The 17,054-nt window shown below is 31.2% G+C and overlaps 1 protein-coding gene and 1 long non-coding RNA gene across 5 annotated transcripts; one reads left to right on the top strand and one right to left on the bottom strand.

Annotated features, from left to right (window-relative positions):
- Window positions 1-1,268: 1,268 nt before the first annotated feature.
- On the bottom strand, window positions 1,269-16,770 carry pns (DENN domain containing pinstripe). 4 transcript variants are annotated; one of them, XM_088181721.1, is made up of 23 exons: window positions 16,581-16,770; window positions 15,976-16,085; window positions 15,747-15,917; window positions 15,434-15,672; window positions 15,220-15,364; window positions 15,009-15,153; window positions 14,806-14,940; window positions 12,954-13,147; window positions 12,767-12,872; window positions 12,447-12,644; window positions 12,181-12,359; window positions 11,841-12,052; window positions 11,554-11,772; window positions 7,903-8,065; window positions 7,566-7,833; window positions 7,446-7,481; window positions 6,929-7,378; window positions 6,126-6,265; window positions 5,939-6,057; window positions 5,602-5,822; window positions 3,161-3,343; window positions 2,873-3,104; window positions 1,269-2,814 (listed from the first exon to the last, which is right to left on the bottom strand). In XM_088181721.1, exons 1-23 carry the CDS (start codon window positions 16,663-16,665, stop codon window positions 2,625-2,627), a joined length of 4,140 nt encoding a protein of 1,379 aa, XP_088037847.1. In that variant the 5' UTR covers window positions 16,666-16,770; the 3' UTR covers window positions 1,269-2,624. The 4 variants fall into 4 exon arrangements, 3 of the variants coding, with proteins under 3 accessions (XP_088037847.1, XP_088037849.1, XP_088037850.1); XR_015808924.1 differs by lacking the exon at window positions 7,446-7,481 and having other exon boundaries at window positions 4,994-5,822; XM_088181723.1 differs by lacking the exon at window positions 7,446-7,481.
- Window positions 13,911-14,976, top strand: LOC148238174 (uncharacterized). Its single transcript, XR_015808925.1, has 2 exons — window positions 13,911-14,702; window positions 14,776-14,976. It is a non-coding gene; the product is annotated as an uncharacterized LOC148238174 (long non-coding RNA).
- Window positions 16,771-17,054: the final 284 nt, after the last annotated feature.

The following is a 17,054-nucleotide window of genomic DNA, read 5'->3' as shown; positions in this document are numbered from 1 at the left end:
CAATAAAAACCAATCACAAAAACAGTTGACAATATTAAAACAGTCGAAATAACGTATAAATATATTCACCAGTATTTACAAATCACAATTATCATTGAAATATTGATGACATAATTTAATTTCGATTCATAAATTAAAGTATAAAAAAACGAATTTCCGCGATGCGTTTGTGCTAACCCTAAATGTGGTCTAAATAAGCACGATCGAAACCACGCGCGAAATACAAACGACTAAAATTAAGGCGTGACTTTATAATTATATATACCACTGTTTCATCGCAAATTCTATAAATAAAATCACTGAAATCGTTTACTAGGAACTCAAACTGATTTTTAAAACATATATTGCCAACTTTTACCTTTCCGTTTCTTTAAAAAACGAAGGTTTTAACGAGCGCATCATATCATGCGCTTGGCGTTAGACAGTAGATTTAGTTGCGCATCATATCATGCGCTTGGCGTTGAAAGGATTAATATTATAAAAAAATATTTTTTTAGACGACACTTTAATTTATGGTATTGGTGATTTAGTAGTATATTTATTGACGGTTACAGTTGTTTACATTACAAGAGGCGCGCGCGCGACGGCAAGCGTCCGAACCCTTGCGGGCTTGCCGGTAAAACGTCGAAAAAGCGTGTGAAGCGAAAACCGTCACAACAATGCTACTTCAGCGCCGACCAGTTTTGGCCATAACAAATCTATATTGGCCCCCATAGTGATAATGGTAAAGAAGTTGTAGATTAGGAAATAAATTATAATTAAGTCTTTTTTTATATTCTTTTTATTTTATTTGTATGTATGATTATATTTGTTTAATATATAAACAACGAGGACAATTTAAATGAGCAATATATAAAATAATTGTTTTTTCATTGGTTAGAACAGTGAACACCTCATGAATAACTCTGCAACGAATCCTTTTCCGAAAAAAATCCAAAGATTTACCTTACATAAATGCTCAAGCAATTCGTTTTATGGAACAATGTATTTATTTAAATGCGCATATCTCTTAAAATAATTCCTTATTAAGCCACACCCATAAACAATTGGCTAGATTAGCTAAATAAATAATAATAATATAAACAAAGGGCCCTGATGTGACTTTTTCATATATATTTTTGCTTTTTACACTTGTAGCTAAAAAGCTAATGATCTTGACACTTTTTAATTCTGGCAACAATTTATTTCTAAAAAAATATAATAAATAAACATTTGAATTCAATTAGTGAGAATTTCATATGTAAGTTTGAATTAGAAATGAAAGACAGTTTATTATTGTTATATGATGGTTGATTTTATTTAAAATAAGTCTTACACAACACATGACTGTTCGATTAACTTAATATTAGAATTTTAAGACCGTCGGTCGTTTCTAAGGACGTTCAATTTGTAAAAACGTTTATCGAACAAACTACAATATTTGGACAAATACGTTTACAATATAAATATATAATATGATTTTCTTACACGTTTGGCAGATGCAAATTATTGTGAATTTAATTACATTGAAAGAAAATAGCTTTTCAATACTGTTAAGGGTTAAACATAAAGTTCTAAAAATATTCACTGGGAGTATTAATAATCGTTAGACGTAAAAGTAATTAAATTAACAAACAGCTACCGAATATTTCCGCAATCTCCTGACAGTCTATACAGTTCATCATTAACATTATAATTGTAAAATCTTTGGCATTTCTCGACTACAGTTACATTAAACAAACTAGAAAAATAATATCACAATTGTGTGCTTGCACAAAAATACATAATATCATAAATCACTTGAACAAAAAGAACGATTTATTAAAATTAATAATAACAAAGCGTTAACATATAAATAAAATATTATAAAGCTCGTTTGTATATACTATGTAGATATAATATATTTCACGTTTAAAATTCATTTTCGAATTTAATTACATTAAAAAGTAAAAAGCGTGTATCTTCCTACGGCTAAAATACACAGTTTCTAAAGCGCAACATATCTGCGACTTTTGGCAAGTCTAATAATATTTCATCCTCTCAAATTAAAATATAAGATTCTCTTAATATTTCATTTATATATTGTAGGTAAATATCGATAATAAAACATCTAATTATGATACTAAAAATATGACTTCTAATTTAAAGGACATTTTTCATTCATCTCTCAGTCGTACTGAGCCATGGAAGGTTTCGGCATACATTTCATTCGTAAATTGAGTAAAAATATATATTAAATACGCTCACATTGGATTGACATTTTCAAATATTGCATAAATTAATTGCACGTAAAATCATAACAATGTGTTATATCAGTCTCGTTAAAAAAATAATAACACAAAAGTTATTGCGAAACATTAACCAGTGAGTTAAAAATCGATCTTAGAAAAAATAAATTTGAGAAATAACATATCATAAATAAAATAATATAATAAGTTCATCATTGATAAGGTTCTTATATCGAGTATATTTGACACAAATCTTACATCACTACTTTTCACTAAGACTTATGTTTATAAACAAATTGGGGTAATTTAGTACCAACGTTTTGAAAAAAATATCTTTCGGTTTTGTTATAACTTTATAAAAATAAAAGTATGTATCATTTTTTGTCATAGAGTAGGCTCGTTTAAAACTCAGGCTAATTAAGTATAGGATAATATACCCTGAGTGATGGAATTCTCTAAAACAATATTAAATTCGTCGAGAGGCTCTAAAATCTGTCGCAAAAAAGTCAACAATCCCCTTTTTCTCAAGAAGCTTTGTTCTTCGTACATTTCAGTCGTCACTCTGGTCATCGACATAGGCACTAGCATTCTATGCAGCCAATGCTCTCTAAAAACATTAATATAATTATCATCGCGGTATAAACGTTTTATTTTACATGACATACCTTAAACTTAGACATATAAACAATTGAAATTTTCCATCTTTGCCCAATGTATGTCCAGCGTTGTTAATCTCGTCCATTAAGTGGCAGTAGCATCTCCATATAGTGCTGTGTTCTTGAGCTCTGCTCGGAGTTAAGGATGAAGAGTGATAGCTATACACACCGCTTGATGCATCACTTGAAGAATCGATGCATTCTTCTGATAGATTTTGTTCAAAAACTTCTTTCACTCGAACTGAAATTTTATTAATTATAGTACAAATCATTATGATTAAGCGATTTGTTTATTACCGAAATAATCCCATATGAACAAGTTTCTTCCGAACAATCGACTGGACTTGAATCCGCATAAGAAAGCTTGCTCGAGACATTTAACCAAGCCGTTTTCACCACAGAGTAGAACGCTTAATGAATTCACGTCTTTCTCGCGCTTAGATTTGTAGTGCCACTTTACTATTGCGTTGACACAATCACCTAGAATTAATAAAATACATTTTTAAAATTAATAATATTAATCACACTAAATAATTGAGACATTTTTTTAATTTCTACAGTGAAGCAATAAAATTAGTGTCAAATAAATCATGTTTGTTGTATTTTAAAAAGGACAAAACGACTAATTAATATAATCATAAATCTATCAGTTGCCTCACACTATATTACCACTATCATAAAGATGTGACAATCAGTCACTTAACCAATCACTCATCACTCGACAACCAAAACTAAAACTCTCGAACCAACGACTACTTGACTCAAAATTTCCAATTTAATTCTGCCGCCTGATACTTCAGTAAATTATATATTATGCACAATCAACTGTTATCAGCTTTTCAAGCATAGAACTGACTACAAGTCAATAACGAAAAAATAATTGTATATACAAGGTCCTGTCCTCCCCGCCACTATTTGACATATTCAAAAATAAAGTGTAAACTTGCTAACTTCACATTTGGGTAAAAATGACTTAACAACGTAATCTTGTATAATACCTTTAATCGAAATACTTATGCTCAAAAATTTGCTATCTCCAAAATATCTAATTAAACATCAAAATTTCATAACAAAATTGAGATATTGCTTCGTTTTCCTATTTTCAAGTTGTCTATTTAATTTTTTTGTTTTTTGTTGAGTTGTCAAATATGGAGTTAACAATTTTATACTTAAAGCCAACGATATGTTATCTAGGTCGAGGTATCTCGACATTAGAACGTAGAATAGAAAAATAAATAAAAATGATGATTCATGTAAAAAAAAACATATCTAAAATTGTACAGGAAGCGACTAAACACAATTATAATTTATTTCTTGTTTTTGTTTTAAAAAATTAGAACAATTATCCTTTTTAAATACAGTAGACCCCCCAATAACAGAGTAAATTGGGAATGTGCTATTTGGGTGCGTGTAATTGTGGGACTAGAAAATACTCATGCAATTTTTGCAATATGTATGCACAAATCAGGCGCGTGTAGTGAGATATCCTTCCTTTGGCTCGCTCACACAAAGTATTGGGCACTCAAATAACACTTCCCCAGTTTGTCGTGTTATTGGGGGGGGGGGGGTGGTCTGCTGTATTATGTATTTAAGGCCTATCCAAACAGAGAGCGAAGCGTTTTTATTTTGTAATACACCGAGTCCTTCGAGTCTCATTCATAAGATTCAATTATGGAGCATATGATACTCTCCACAGTCTTCCCGGGTTTTATTTATGTCGTGTACCCAAATCCTTTGCCCTTTTTCTTATTTTTTAATAATAAAACAGTCAAAAATAATATATCGTCACGCTTTCGCTTCGCCGCGAAAACGCCGCGTAAACGCCATGAAAACGCTTCGCGTTCGCTTTCTGTGTGACGAGACTCGAAGGACTCGATATATTACAATTTTTTACGCTTCGCATTCGCTTTCTGTGTGACGAGACTCGAAGGACTCGGTGTATTACAAAGTAAAAACGCCTCGCCACGCCTTTGCTTCGCTCTCTGTTTGGATAGGCCTTTAAAGTGGCAGCGCTGTTTCTTAAGCCTGGTATATATTTCTACAAATATTATTAATTAAACCAAATATTTTTTAAACAAATTTACATTACAAAATTTAAAATTAATTTTTAAATATAAAAAATATACATACCATTCGATGTGTTTTATAAATGTTTTAAACCATGCACATATGGAGTGAAAACACTGAAAGCCAATAGCATAAAGAAAAATGAAATTGATGGCATTGACATAGTTAGACATAGCAATATGTTTACATGCTCTATATAAATTAATTCAAAATGCAAAATAGGAATAAAAAAACAAGACATTAAAAAAATATATAAATATATTAACAAATAATATTAATGGTAATAGCACCATGCGATTGTAAATTTATATTAAAGCAAACAACGTACAGAATAAAACAATCATGATATACAAACATTACATAAAATACTAACTTAAAAAATGATTACATAATAACACTCAAGTAATTTACATAGTCAGCAATTTTAATATTGCTTGTTATAGTCTATATTTTGGCATACCCTGAACAAAAGATACAACCTCAATAGATTCATATAAAAATATATGAACATATAAAAATACAGACTTTTAATAAAATCACAGATAATTGAGATAACATTTCATTAGTAGATAAGATCATAATGCCAAAATATGTCTACTAAAAAATAAAACATGCCTACAAATGATGTAAAATAAAAACAATAATATCTTCTGTGTATCAGTAACAAGTACCGATCATGTGTTGGACAGTCGACGGTGATAAATGAGTAGTCGCAGGCACTGCTGGACTTGCCGGTGTACTTTTCGAAGACGAGCCACCTTGATCTTGATATCTTCCCATAGTATTCACTGCGCTGCTTACCGTATTTCTTCCGAACAAAGATTGAGCCACCAGAAGTCGTTCAGTTGAGCCGTCATCCACGCCACGACCGAGCCACCGATTACACGGAAACCTAAACAATAAATAAATTAACAATCTAATATAGAAGAAGAGCAGTTATGTAGTTAAACTGATAGATTAACACATTATAAATTAAGTAAATAAATATATATGAATCGATATAATTACTTGTAAGTGTGACCAGTCACTTCATTCCGAACAAAAACATTTTCTAACATCCATCTCGGAGATAGTCCAGAGTTATCATGACCGATTCTTAACGTGGTGAGTATACCCAAATTTTTATGCTGAAATATTTATCGGGATTAAGCAATAATTTTGATATGTATGTAATTAATTTGTGTTTAATACTAACATGAAAGACAAACTCCAATGTGTTACGAGGTATAGGAATTTGTTGTGTTTCACCATTAGTTCCTGATAGTGATATCCAACAGTTTGCTGTAGTGGCACTTGCTTTACGAGATGGAACTATCAATACGCGATATGGTAATTCTGAAATAATCAAATTTTAATTGCCTACTGTATTATTACTTTTTCTCCGACAGATGGGAAAGAGAGCTATTTTATAATTGTAGTAAATATAAATTAACTATTACATCTGCACTGTGGCAAATGATAAACTTAAATTTAGTACCGATTTGTCAAGTGTTAAAAATGGTTCGTTTTTATCGGTCAGAATTTATATTAAATGATTAGAATTTAAATTGGGCTGGTCAGAATTAATACTGAATTTTTACTCTGTCATTATTCCCACTTTGTCGGTCGCTCTGAATACCTTCGCGTCATACATACAATTAAATAAATTTGTTGAGTTATTCATGGGGTATTCAATGTTCTAACCAACGCTCACTCGCACCTAACCTGTCAACAGTTTTGATGCTAGTGAGATATTTTATAAGATATTTCTAAAATAAATAATTTATTGCCCATTTATATTTATAAATGTTATATTTTTTAAATTCACATGATCATTCTATAGTTTTATTCTGACCGTATGCTATTTTTATTCTGACCCCTAAATTATATTATTATGACTGTTCATTATTTTAATTCTGATCGTATTATATTTTTATATTATTAAAATTAATGTTTACTTACTTGTCAATGGATACATTTTATATTATTCTTATATTATTAAAACTAATGTTTACTTACTTGTCAATGGATAAGTGTTAGTGAAACAATAATAATCCACAGCGTTTAGCGTGAGCAGATGGTAAACAAACTGTTCGCGTTCATCTTCACATCTCAAAAAGGCAGTCTTCTTATATTGGGACTTTAACAAAGCCGTATCAGACAATAAAGATTTCAAATGTCTAGAAAGTAATTTCTTTTCTAGCGATAGCCGCACCCAAGCTCTTGCATAACCTATCTCCGTTTTGATATCAGACATTGCTTGAATATTCCGCATATCGAACGTTAGACTTTCAGGCAATGGTCGCAAAGGAACAGTGTTTTGCTGCTTTCTTTCCAGAGTACTCGAAGCACTGCTTAATCTATCTCTAGAACTGTCTCTTGAATTGGCACGAGAACTATCTCTCGATCTATTTGGCGACTGTCTCACGCGAGTGGAAGGTTCAGTTTCTCCAGCGACTGACGATAGATCTAAAACCATTGACACATTAACAAACACGTTTAAATATCATTGTAATATAAAATACATGGAACATACAATCCAATCGTTTACGAAGAACGCACCAAGCTAGTGCTATATCCATTTTGTAAGCATTTAAAATAGTAAACATTGTATTTAAGCTGTATTCAAACACTCAACAATACCAAATAAGCATACCTGGAGTTAAAAGATTAGGATCTATGGGTTTTGATGTGTCCGTACACTGCTCTAACTCTTGAAAATTGGTCAAATGCATCCATAAAGCTGATTTTCCGAACTTGTGCTGTAAACCGTGCGACCAGATTCTTTCTAGAAGATCACACAATGACGCAATCATTGTGTTTTCTTCGACGCCGACAATCGACACTTCGACGCCCAAGCCGAGATCGATGGCTTCGGAACCCATCTTCTCCACGAGCATCTTCTTCGTTTTACTCTTGCAATCCTGCATGGATTAAGATATTATATTATATATTTTATTTTTTTTATATTTAATATATATTTTTTAATATACCTTCAATAGTTTTTCAACGAATGTTTTATTATTCTGAGCTATGGCATTAGGAGTCGGCTCCGTAGACAATTTCCTGTTAACTTCTTGACTCAAATTATCGACGTTGATCTCTTTACTTTGCCATCTCATGTTACCTTTGACTCGACGTAAGCTATTCGTTCGACTAAATCAACATATAGCAAAATTAATAAAAAAACACAGCGTACATACTTCATTAATATATTAAAATAAATAAAAGCAATCATGCAAAATCGTTCATGTTTATCTTCATGTGTGATGCTTTACACTTTTTATAAATCTGGAGTTTTCTGAGGTATATTCAACGCTGAAAATAATTCCAATAAAAAAACAATTGGAGGTAAAGTAAACACTTTATTTAACACCTGATTATTGCTTGTTATAAAAAATAAATCACAATAAAACTTAAAATGTGCAGTAACTTAAATATGGTGCATATAATTAACATGTAATACAATTAATTTATATCAGAATTATAGGTAAATAAACTCCCAGATATATAATGATGATTCAGAATTGTCAACTTACTTATTGTAAAGATAAAATTTATATTCTAAAAAATCAAACTAAGCATTCAAAATAATTTTATTCACAGTTTATATCACTCAATAACACAAAAATATCAATAATCATTAAAGACTGAGAAAATGCATAAATTGTACAAAAAATATGTAAGGTGGCAGAAAGTATGACCAGCTCTTATGAATTGAATGTCTGTAGGCTTTTGTATTATTATCAGACAAAAACCTACAGGCATTAAAATTACTTAGGCAGATGCTCTGACAAATTGGTGGGTTTGTAATCTCTTTTATGATTGATTGATTTACAGTCTTTTATGTTTTAAAAAATTATGTTACTTCTAAATATTGAATATGCAAAACATAACAATAAGACTGGCAATAACTAAACAACAATTTTTTACCACAAAGATAAGAATACATATAGAATTACACACTGATTTCAGTTACACCTATAATTTTTTCGACATTGTTGATATATTTTTTTATAAAATTTATCGTTTTATTTTCACATTTTTATAAAACAACTGCATTTCTTGATGTCTTGCCGGTAATTTAAGGGGGAGTATTCCCCCCCCTTTGAATCTGGCCAGAAAAATGCATTTAATGTCATTTAATGAAATACTATACATTTTAATGAAATCGAAATATTAAAAAAAAGACTGCAGAATGGCAAACTTTTGCCCCTCCCTGGAAAAAGCTGTAATGACGTCCCTAATTCTAAACAAGAAATTCTCGGACTATCCCTTAAAAAAACAGTCTTAACATGTCCCGAAAATATTTTTTTAAATTTGTCATTTCAGTGAAATTATATCGGAATACATTTTCACCCGTAAATATATATATTTTTACCAGTGAAAATATAATTTATATGGCAGGTGCTAGTAAAATTATATGATTTCAACTTTTCCGTATGTAGTAATATATACATACTTATCATTATTTATTTACATGCGAAGTATAAATGTGAATTTATATTTTCAATAGTGTAGTCCAAATACATTTTCACCAGTAGATATATATTTACTAGCAAAAATATAATTTAACTAATAGGTGGTAGTGAAATTATATGCACTTTACAATGTCTATGAAACTCAATTTGACAGTTGCGAAACGTCAATTTGCTGTTCAAACCCAAGCCTAACTTAATCAAAATTCTAAAACAAATTATAGTTTTAGAACTTTCATTAGGTCAAGTCCAAGATACAAACTAAACCAACTCAACTCCCATGAGAAATTCAGCGGAAGAAGTATAGACAGAAGTCGCATCTCACATATTGCTCTATACTTTGTCTACATTTCGATATTACACTATGTTTTAAAAATATTATAGTTATCTATACTGATATTACTACGGACTTTTGATATGAGAGTATTGGTCAAAGTGAATTCAAATCGAATTTTGGTAATAGGAGGGCGCAAAAACAATTATCACTTCTCAGAAGTTCAAGATTCATGTCAAAAGCAATAAAATCGTGTCGGCGCCGGGTACGCTCGGTAACGAGCGTTACCACTGCGACGGCGACGGCACGATTTTATTGCTTTTGACATAATTGTTTTTTGCACTCTTCTATTGGTCAAAATTTCGGTTTAGATATGCTTCATTGTAATGCGTCAATATATCAGTAAGAGTAAAATCTCAAATAACATTCACCGCTACAAGAGGAAACTATGTAGAGAAAAGCACTTTTAATCGAATTGTTATAAAAAACAAACTGTTACTTTGCAAAACAATCGAGGTAAAGCTAAAATTTCCAACATCGAAATAATCAAAAACATAAGAGATTCATCACAGATTATAACATAAAACCTAAATTTTTTGCTTTAAATAAATTCAATGTGTTATGAATGGATCATAAAAAATTCATCGAATGTTGATAAGACATAGATTAGCAAAAAAGTGCAAACACAGAATCGATGATATCTAAAAAATGAGATCTTATTGAAATGATACAGCTAAAATCAGCGCATAATTTTACATACCTTTGTGGCAAACGTCTGGTTATTCAATATTTTTTAAATTCATTATGAAATTTTACAAATAAAACATCAATTAATTAAGATATTTTACCATCACCTATCACCAAATATTAATAAAATAATAATATCAACAAAGAATATAGATCAACAACGGCACATTTGTGATGCTGTTAAAATAGGTACGTATATAAGGAAACAAATATTAATCTATACTTTATTTAATAAAATTAAATATATTTTGTATATATAAAACAATATGAAATTAGAGGTAGACTCCAATGCTTCGAGTTACATTAGTGACTAGACTAAAAGAAAATATACTGAACTATCAGAAAAATTTGAAGTTTCATAAAAATTAAGGTTGTTGTATAAATCATTCTGATGGATGGTACTTCTTTTGTATAGCAGTATGTATTTTACTAGATTGAAAATGCAGTTGTGATATAACAGAAGCAACCGAATATTTTTCTCTTCTTTCTTTTGGAAGCCCTTTGATAGATCCAAAACTTCTAGCTACACCATTAATTAGACTGATAGAAAACCAGGACAAAATCATTTACATTAATCACAATACAGATATATACATTAGTACTAGACAATATAGCCTTAAAAAATGTAGAAATACACAAAAACATTCCAGTTTTATCTATATACTCTCGATTAAAGAATGTGTACCTAAATAGATCTCACATATTAAAAAAGTGCATATAAATGTACATATACATATATACAAATTCCAGTAAAAAATAAAACCGCTGACTTAAAATAAATATTGTTAAAAGAATTCCAGCCGCCGACACTAAAAAACAATGACAATACTGAAAGAATAATTAGTCAATTAGTCGAATAACTTCCCAGAAACACCTCAGAAATTTGTTATTTTGTAGTACATCACACATGAAGGTAAAACATGAAAAATAAATAATAAACACACATAAAAAGCAATAATGTTAGAAGATATTGCAGGATAAAGAAAAAGCATTTAATGTGCAAGTGTTATTAGCAAAACGGAATAAATAAATAAATAAAAAATCATCCATTTACATATTTTAACTTATATAATAACATTACAAATAAAACAATTTCCATGCTGGCGTGGCTAGAATGAGCAAGTTTAAGAAACTTTGTTTAGCACCTCTCTCCGACCGTCACCGGAGGCGGCTCTAAGAGCTTGGCGTCCAATAAAGGGAAGGCTCTGTAATAAGCGGCACGATGAGGATGGACCTCTTCGGGTGGCTGTATTTCGTCTACATCCATCTTGCTTTCGCTGCGAAGAGTTCCAAAACTTCTATTCGTTAAACAGGGTTCATAACAAGCCGATCTGATCGGCACCGAATCACCGCCATACCTTTTCCTGTAAATTATAGATTTACCATTGTATATACATTTAATAGATTTGGTTTAAAATCTAGTATTACCGACCTTAATAATTTTATTCTGTTGTCGAAAAGTTCGAGACTTGTATCTGTATCACCCCAAGTGGACATTATTTTATTGTCGATCATCGTGGCAAACATTTGACTTTCTAAAAATCTAGATAAAAATGCTCTGTGTTGCTCTGGTTGATCTGATAAGAACGCGGCTTTATCAAAGTTCTGCATTGATTCTCGGGCTGATAACCAAGAGTCTCGATCCTGAATAAGTAAAACAATAGCACTAAGCTTTTAAGTAAACAGATGCGTAAATTAATTTTAAGATTAAAATTTCAGCGCCCATTGGTAAGAAAAATATGAACTATCTTTTGAAGTATTTTTATATTTACTTGATCAGGAAGTATCACAAAATGCTCATAAGCGCTGAACATATGAACAAATCTATTCAGAAATGTTTCTCTAACTGCGCTATTGAAACGTATATCTTCCTGATACTGTTCTTCATCAGTCAGATTCTTTTTCTTGGTTGTTGGCATCATTTCGGCGTCCAAATCGTCCACATTAACGCCTATAACATCACAAAACAAATCGCAACACTCGCATTACGTCATTAAAGTTATAGATTAATCCATTAGTATTGTTATTCAATACTCACCGGTTCGTCGCACAATATCGACAATTCTTTGTAAAGCGTCTGAGCGAGGCGGTGTAATTCTGTTAGATTGATAAGAGTGGTGTGTGTTGTGATAGAACATGTGGTGTGTCGGTGATGAGGGAGGTGAGCTGTTCAACGGACGCGTTTCGTCCCAATCCAAAATGTCATTGAAAGAGTGTTTACGCCTTACGCCGCCACCTAGCGTAGCCAAAAGCAAAAAACGAGCAAAAACGTCACAATGTAAACGAACAATACCATCACCAAAAATCCTGCTTTATACTATAAAATTATTCCCAAACACCGTAGCTAATCGAACTTACCGGACGGTAGAGTGCAACTACTGGTCATCGGATCTTGGAGGTGCTTCTGCACTAGTCCGTTAATCGGAACGTGAAACTTTGTCTGATCCACTTCCGGCCTCGATATCTATACAATGTAAATATTATAAATTCACATCGCTCAAAGCTGCAAGCCACCTCTTAAAGCAGTTTATGTAATAACATTTACCTGAAATCTGTCCAAGAGTTGACATAGCTCTTCGATGAATGCTACTCTGTACGGAAACGTGGGGAGTTCTTCGGGCAGTTGAATGTTCGGTTTGTCTATGTCGACTAAACAGAGAGCTGCTTCAGTTCCAATGAAGGTGTTCTTATTGACTCCGTTACCAGCATTGTTAACATATGAAGCATCCAAATGTAAACCTGTAATACAAAGTACTGTAAAAAAATTATGCCACAAAGATAAGATATTTTATTTAAATTGTATTACTTTAAATATTTTCCTTACTATTATGATTCATAGTGCACATTTAATTTATTTATGAATTTTAAAGTTTACTTTTAAATAATAATGTTTATTATTATAGTATTATATCGATAATCTAATATCGTGGTTATCTTTTTGCTAACATGTTTATTTTGTTTTTTGTTATAGTCGGTTTTATCATTTTTTGGGCTATGTGTGACATGAAGCTATTGGATCATACTTTTATATTAAGATTTAATTGCTATATAAGAAAAATAAATTACAAATTAAAAATGAGTGCATTATTTGACATACAAATCAATTTATTTCAAATGATCAAACGCCACACTTAGTCGTAAAAGATGATAAAAAGCGACTATATTAAACACTTCCCAGTTGCGGTACTTTTTTAAATATGACTTAAAAACTTCTTGCATGGACCCACCCTTTCTTATGCAACGGTATAAAAATATGCAAATGTAAAACATTTAAAAATATTCGTACAAATTTTATTTTTAACAAAAAATGCTATGATAATTTTTTCGAAAGACAAAATACAAATTTCCGAGTTAACTTGGGCATGACTGGGAAAGGGTTAAAGAAATAACACATGCCAGTAAAAATTATTATTTTTTAATAAAACTGTCATTAATATTATTGTTATATGGTCAGTTTAATATTTTTAACGGTCAATAATTAATGAATTAATTTTCAAATTGTACTCCAAAAAGACAAAAAACATTATTTCAAAAAAAATGATGTAGGATATAAAACTATTTTTGGGAAAGTAAAATCGTAAATAAGGAGTTATGTCATCTGAGCGGGGCATATCTCATGTATCAATGCATTTTACACAACAAAATACGAAAAATTTCATATTTATCGTCAGCTATCTGCATATGTAATAGAAAAATCAAAATTTTATAATTTACTGATTTATTTTACTTTTCTGATCCTTCATTTTATTTAAATGATCATTTATGCAATTATTTACTTATCAAATAATTAGTTTCAGTTACCAATATAAAATTAATTATAAATCTATTTTTTAACTATGTCATTTTAATTTTTCTATGAAAAGATGAAAAATCAATAGGGCTCATTAAAAGGGTTAATATAGACTATAAATAGAATTTTGAGTGTGTATTTTAAATAATTTCATGCAAATATGTATTAGCTATTCAGCGATCACTTCATACATAATTTAACCAGTTTGACCCAACCTATTGTATTTTTATAGAACTAGCCATTTTAATTGCCAATTATAATTAACACATTACAGTCAGCTATTTTCGTGGAATTTTAAATGTATATATGATACTTATGTTTTGACTAAAGGTGACTTTTTTTCATGCTTCCAAAATAATTATAAATGTATATGGTGATATAGACATTTCGCACAATATTTTTACAAGCTTAAGTTACGTTATTTTTAACCCTAGAAAACGCCTGAACGGACTGACTGCAAAGTTACGCTATCACGCTAAAACGCATGAAAGCAAAAATGTCAATGTAAGTATACTAGACAAAAGTAATATAATTTTTAAATGTAATAAATATTTATTAATTAATCAGTATTTTATAGAAACAGTGATGTAATATATATTATCATTACCCATAACAAAAGGAACAGGAGCATCCAAAAAGTGATGTAAAGGAGCCGGTAAGATAGGCACATAAACATGAGGCCAACAAAATGGAAAGAGTAATCCTATTATACACTCAGCTACCAACATCAATCTATTATAATCTGCAAAGAACAAAATAAATTATGATACAGTGAAAAGATTTAATCTTAAAGATATTATTTTAAAATACCTGTCGATCTCAACAAGACTTGATTTTCTAACAAAACGCATGTAAATAATTGTACTATACAATCGACGCCTAAAAGAACAAACATTTCTCTGATGGGATAATCGAAGAACGGCAATTCATCGGGAAGACGTGGTCTATATATCACCTAAAAAAAGTATTAAAGATATGGGATATGTTTATGTATGAATATATACATTATTAAGAGCATTACAGTCGGTATGGGGGGTAAATGTGGATCTGTCGGCGGTAAATAAAATCTCAACGATTGTCCAGGACTCGGTAAGACAACTTCATATAACATGTTATAGACGTACGCTTCGGGCGACATACCTGGTCCTGGTTGCCTAGGTAAACTCCTGAAAGTATGTATAGGAACAAATTAGATAATGTAATAGTTTTATCATTTAGTTGTAAGACTTTCTCACTTGTATAAATTTAAAAGAAACTTTTCCGTCACTCTCACGTAGGGAATTTGGCATATGAGAGCAATACTTTTAGCGACGTAAAGTTTATCTTTGGCAATATCATAGTAGCTGACGGCTGCTCCCGATACGTGCGGCGATAGTTTGAACGATCTCGGAAGCGACCTGCACGTTTCTTTAGTGATGACTTTCCTGTTTCCGGGAGGCGTTTGCCCGCTCGATAATTCCGTGATATGCATCGCCTATTTTGTACGAAAATTAGAACAATTAGTATCATAGGCCAAACGTTAAAGAACAATGGAGTAGTTTAATTAACCTGTAAGGTATGCATGGCGCTACATATATTTCTGTTGCGGACTTCTTCGTAAAACACCAGCGAGAATCCATAGTAGCGGCTGGCGTCTTCTTTCGTTATGACGAATGAGTGAAATTTTGGGTCGAGGGTGTGCTTTTGTGTGCGGAATAAGAGTCCGGCGGGAAGACATAGCTGCAATTAAAAATTTTATAACATGCTATCGATATACATTCCGATAGCAACAATTTACCATGCAAACAGCGTGTTCATCGAAGGGATTTGTGGCAACTTTTTCAGGGTAATGTCCGAGAACTTTGCTTTTGTACGATCTGTCCAATGGAGAACAATGGAGGTTATCACCTGCAAATAAAAAAATACAATAATTAAAATTAAGATGATGAGATTTTGAAAATATCAAAGGACACTAAAAATAAAAAGGCCGTCTCGAAAATGTTAATACGAGGATATATTGCTGCAGAAGCTAAAAAAATGATATTTCAAAAAATTTCGTTCAAGGCTATCTCATAATTTTTTTTAAGGGGGAAAATTATTGTGAGCTCAAAGAATGTCAATTTGAAAGAAATTGAGGTCAGAAGGAGGACAATTAAAGACAAAAAATTTGAAGAGGGCAATTCTCCCGAAAAAGGACGTTTGGTCACCTTACTAAAATTAACAATGCGAAAATGCTATAATTTATCAAGTAAATAATAATGATTTAATTGTAAAATCTTGGCATAATTTTGAAGACATTTTCACGTTCATGAGTGAAATCAACTGTGTTGGTATTTTTTGCGCAAACAGATAGGCGCTAAACAAAAGGGCTCGGATATAAACAAATAAACAATGGTGATTTACCAGAGAGACGATCGGGCTCGAGTCCGGAGTCGATGTCGAGTCCGCACACCGCAAAATATTCGGCAAGCCGAAGGGCTCCGCTCATGGCGCTACGCCCCGCACCCGCCACCCCCTTCGTCTACTTTCTCCGCGAATACGCTACGACAGATGTGGCCAAAACAGTATCATTATCGTTCACCTTTCTTTTCCTAATGTTACCAGAAAACAATATATAAATTGAAATTTTAAATAAATGTTTTATAACAAAACTACAAATAATAATATAAAAAGTAATATGTAAAAATATTTATATTTCATAAAATACTTAATAAAAGCTTGTAACATATATTCAACTCGTTTTCTTACCCTGGTGGCGGAACATCGCTTTTTCATACCGTTACAAACTTAACGCAATAATTTTTCTTAAATTCAAAAAAAATAATCATTTTAATTCACGTTTGATGTGATCAATAATTTTAAATATATCAATAATAA

The sequence above is a fragment of the Plectrocnemia conspersa genome, unplaced genomic scaffold (assembly GCF_051122295.1).
Source record: "Plectrocnemia conspersa isolate PC_06_02 unplaced genomic scaffold, ASM5112229v1 ptg000002l, whole genome shotgun sequence".
NCBI lineage: Eukaryota > Metazoa > Arthropoda > Insecta > Trichoptera > Polycentropodidae > Plectrocnemia > Plectrocnemia conspersa.
The sequence above is the reverse complement of the archived record's forward strand: the minus strand, read 5'-3'. Positions and strand labels throughout refer to the sequence as shown.

Coding starts and splice junctions, on each gene's coding strand:
- pns (XM_088181721.1), bottom strand. CDS start 16,665: ATGAGCGGAGCCCTTCGGCTTGCCGAATATTTTGCGGTGTGCGGACTC. Junction 15,365..15,433: donor TTTCTTTTAAATTTATACAA/GTGAGAAAGTCT, acceptor ACATACTTTCAG/GAGTTTACCTAGGCAACCAG. Junction 3,344..5,601: donor GACTGTCCAACACATGATCG/GTACTTGTTACT, acceptor TATTAATTCTAG/GTGATTGTGTCAACGCAATA.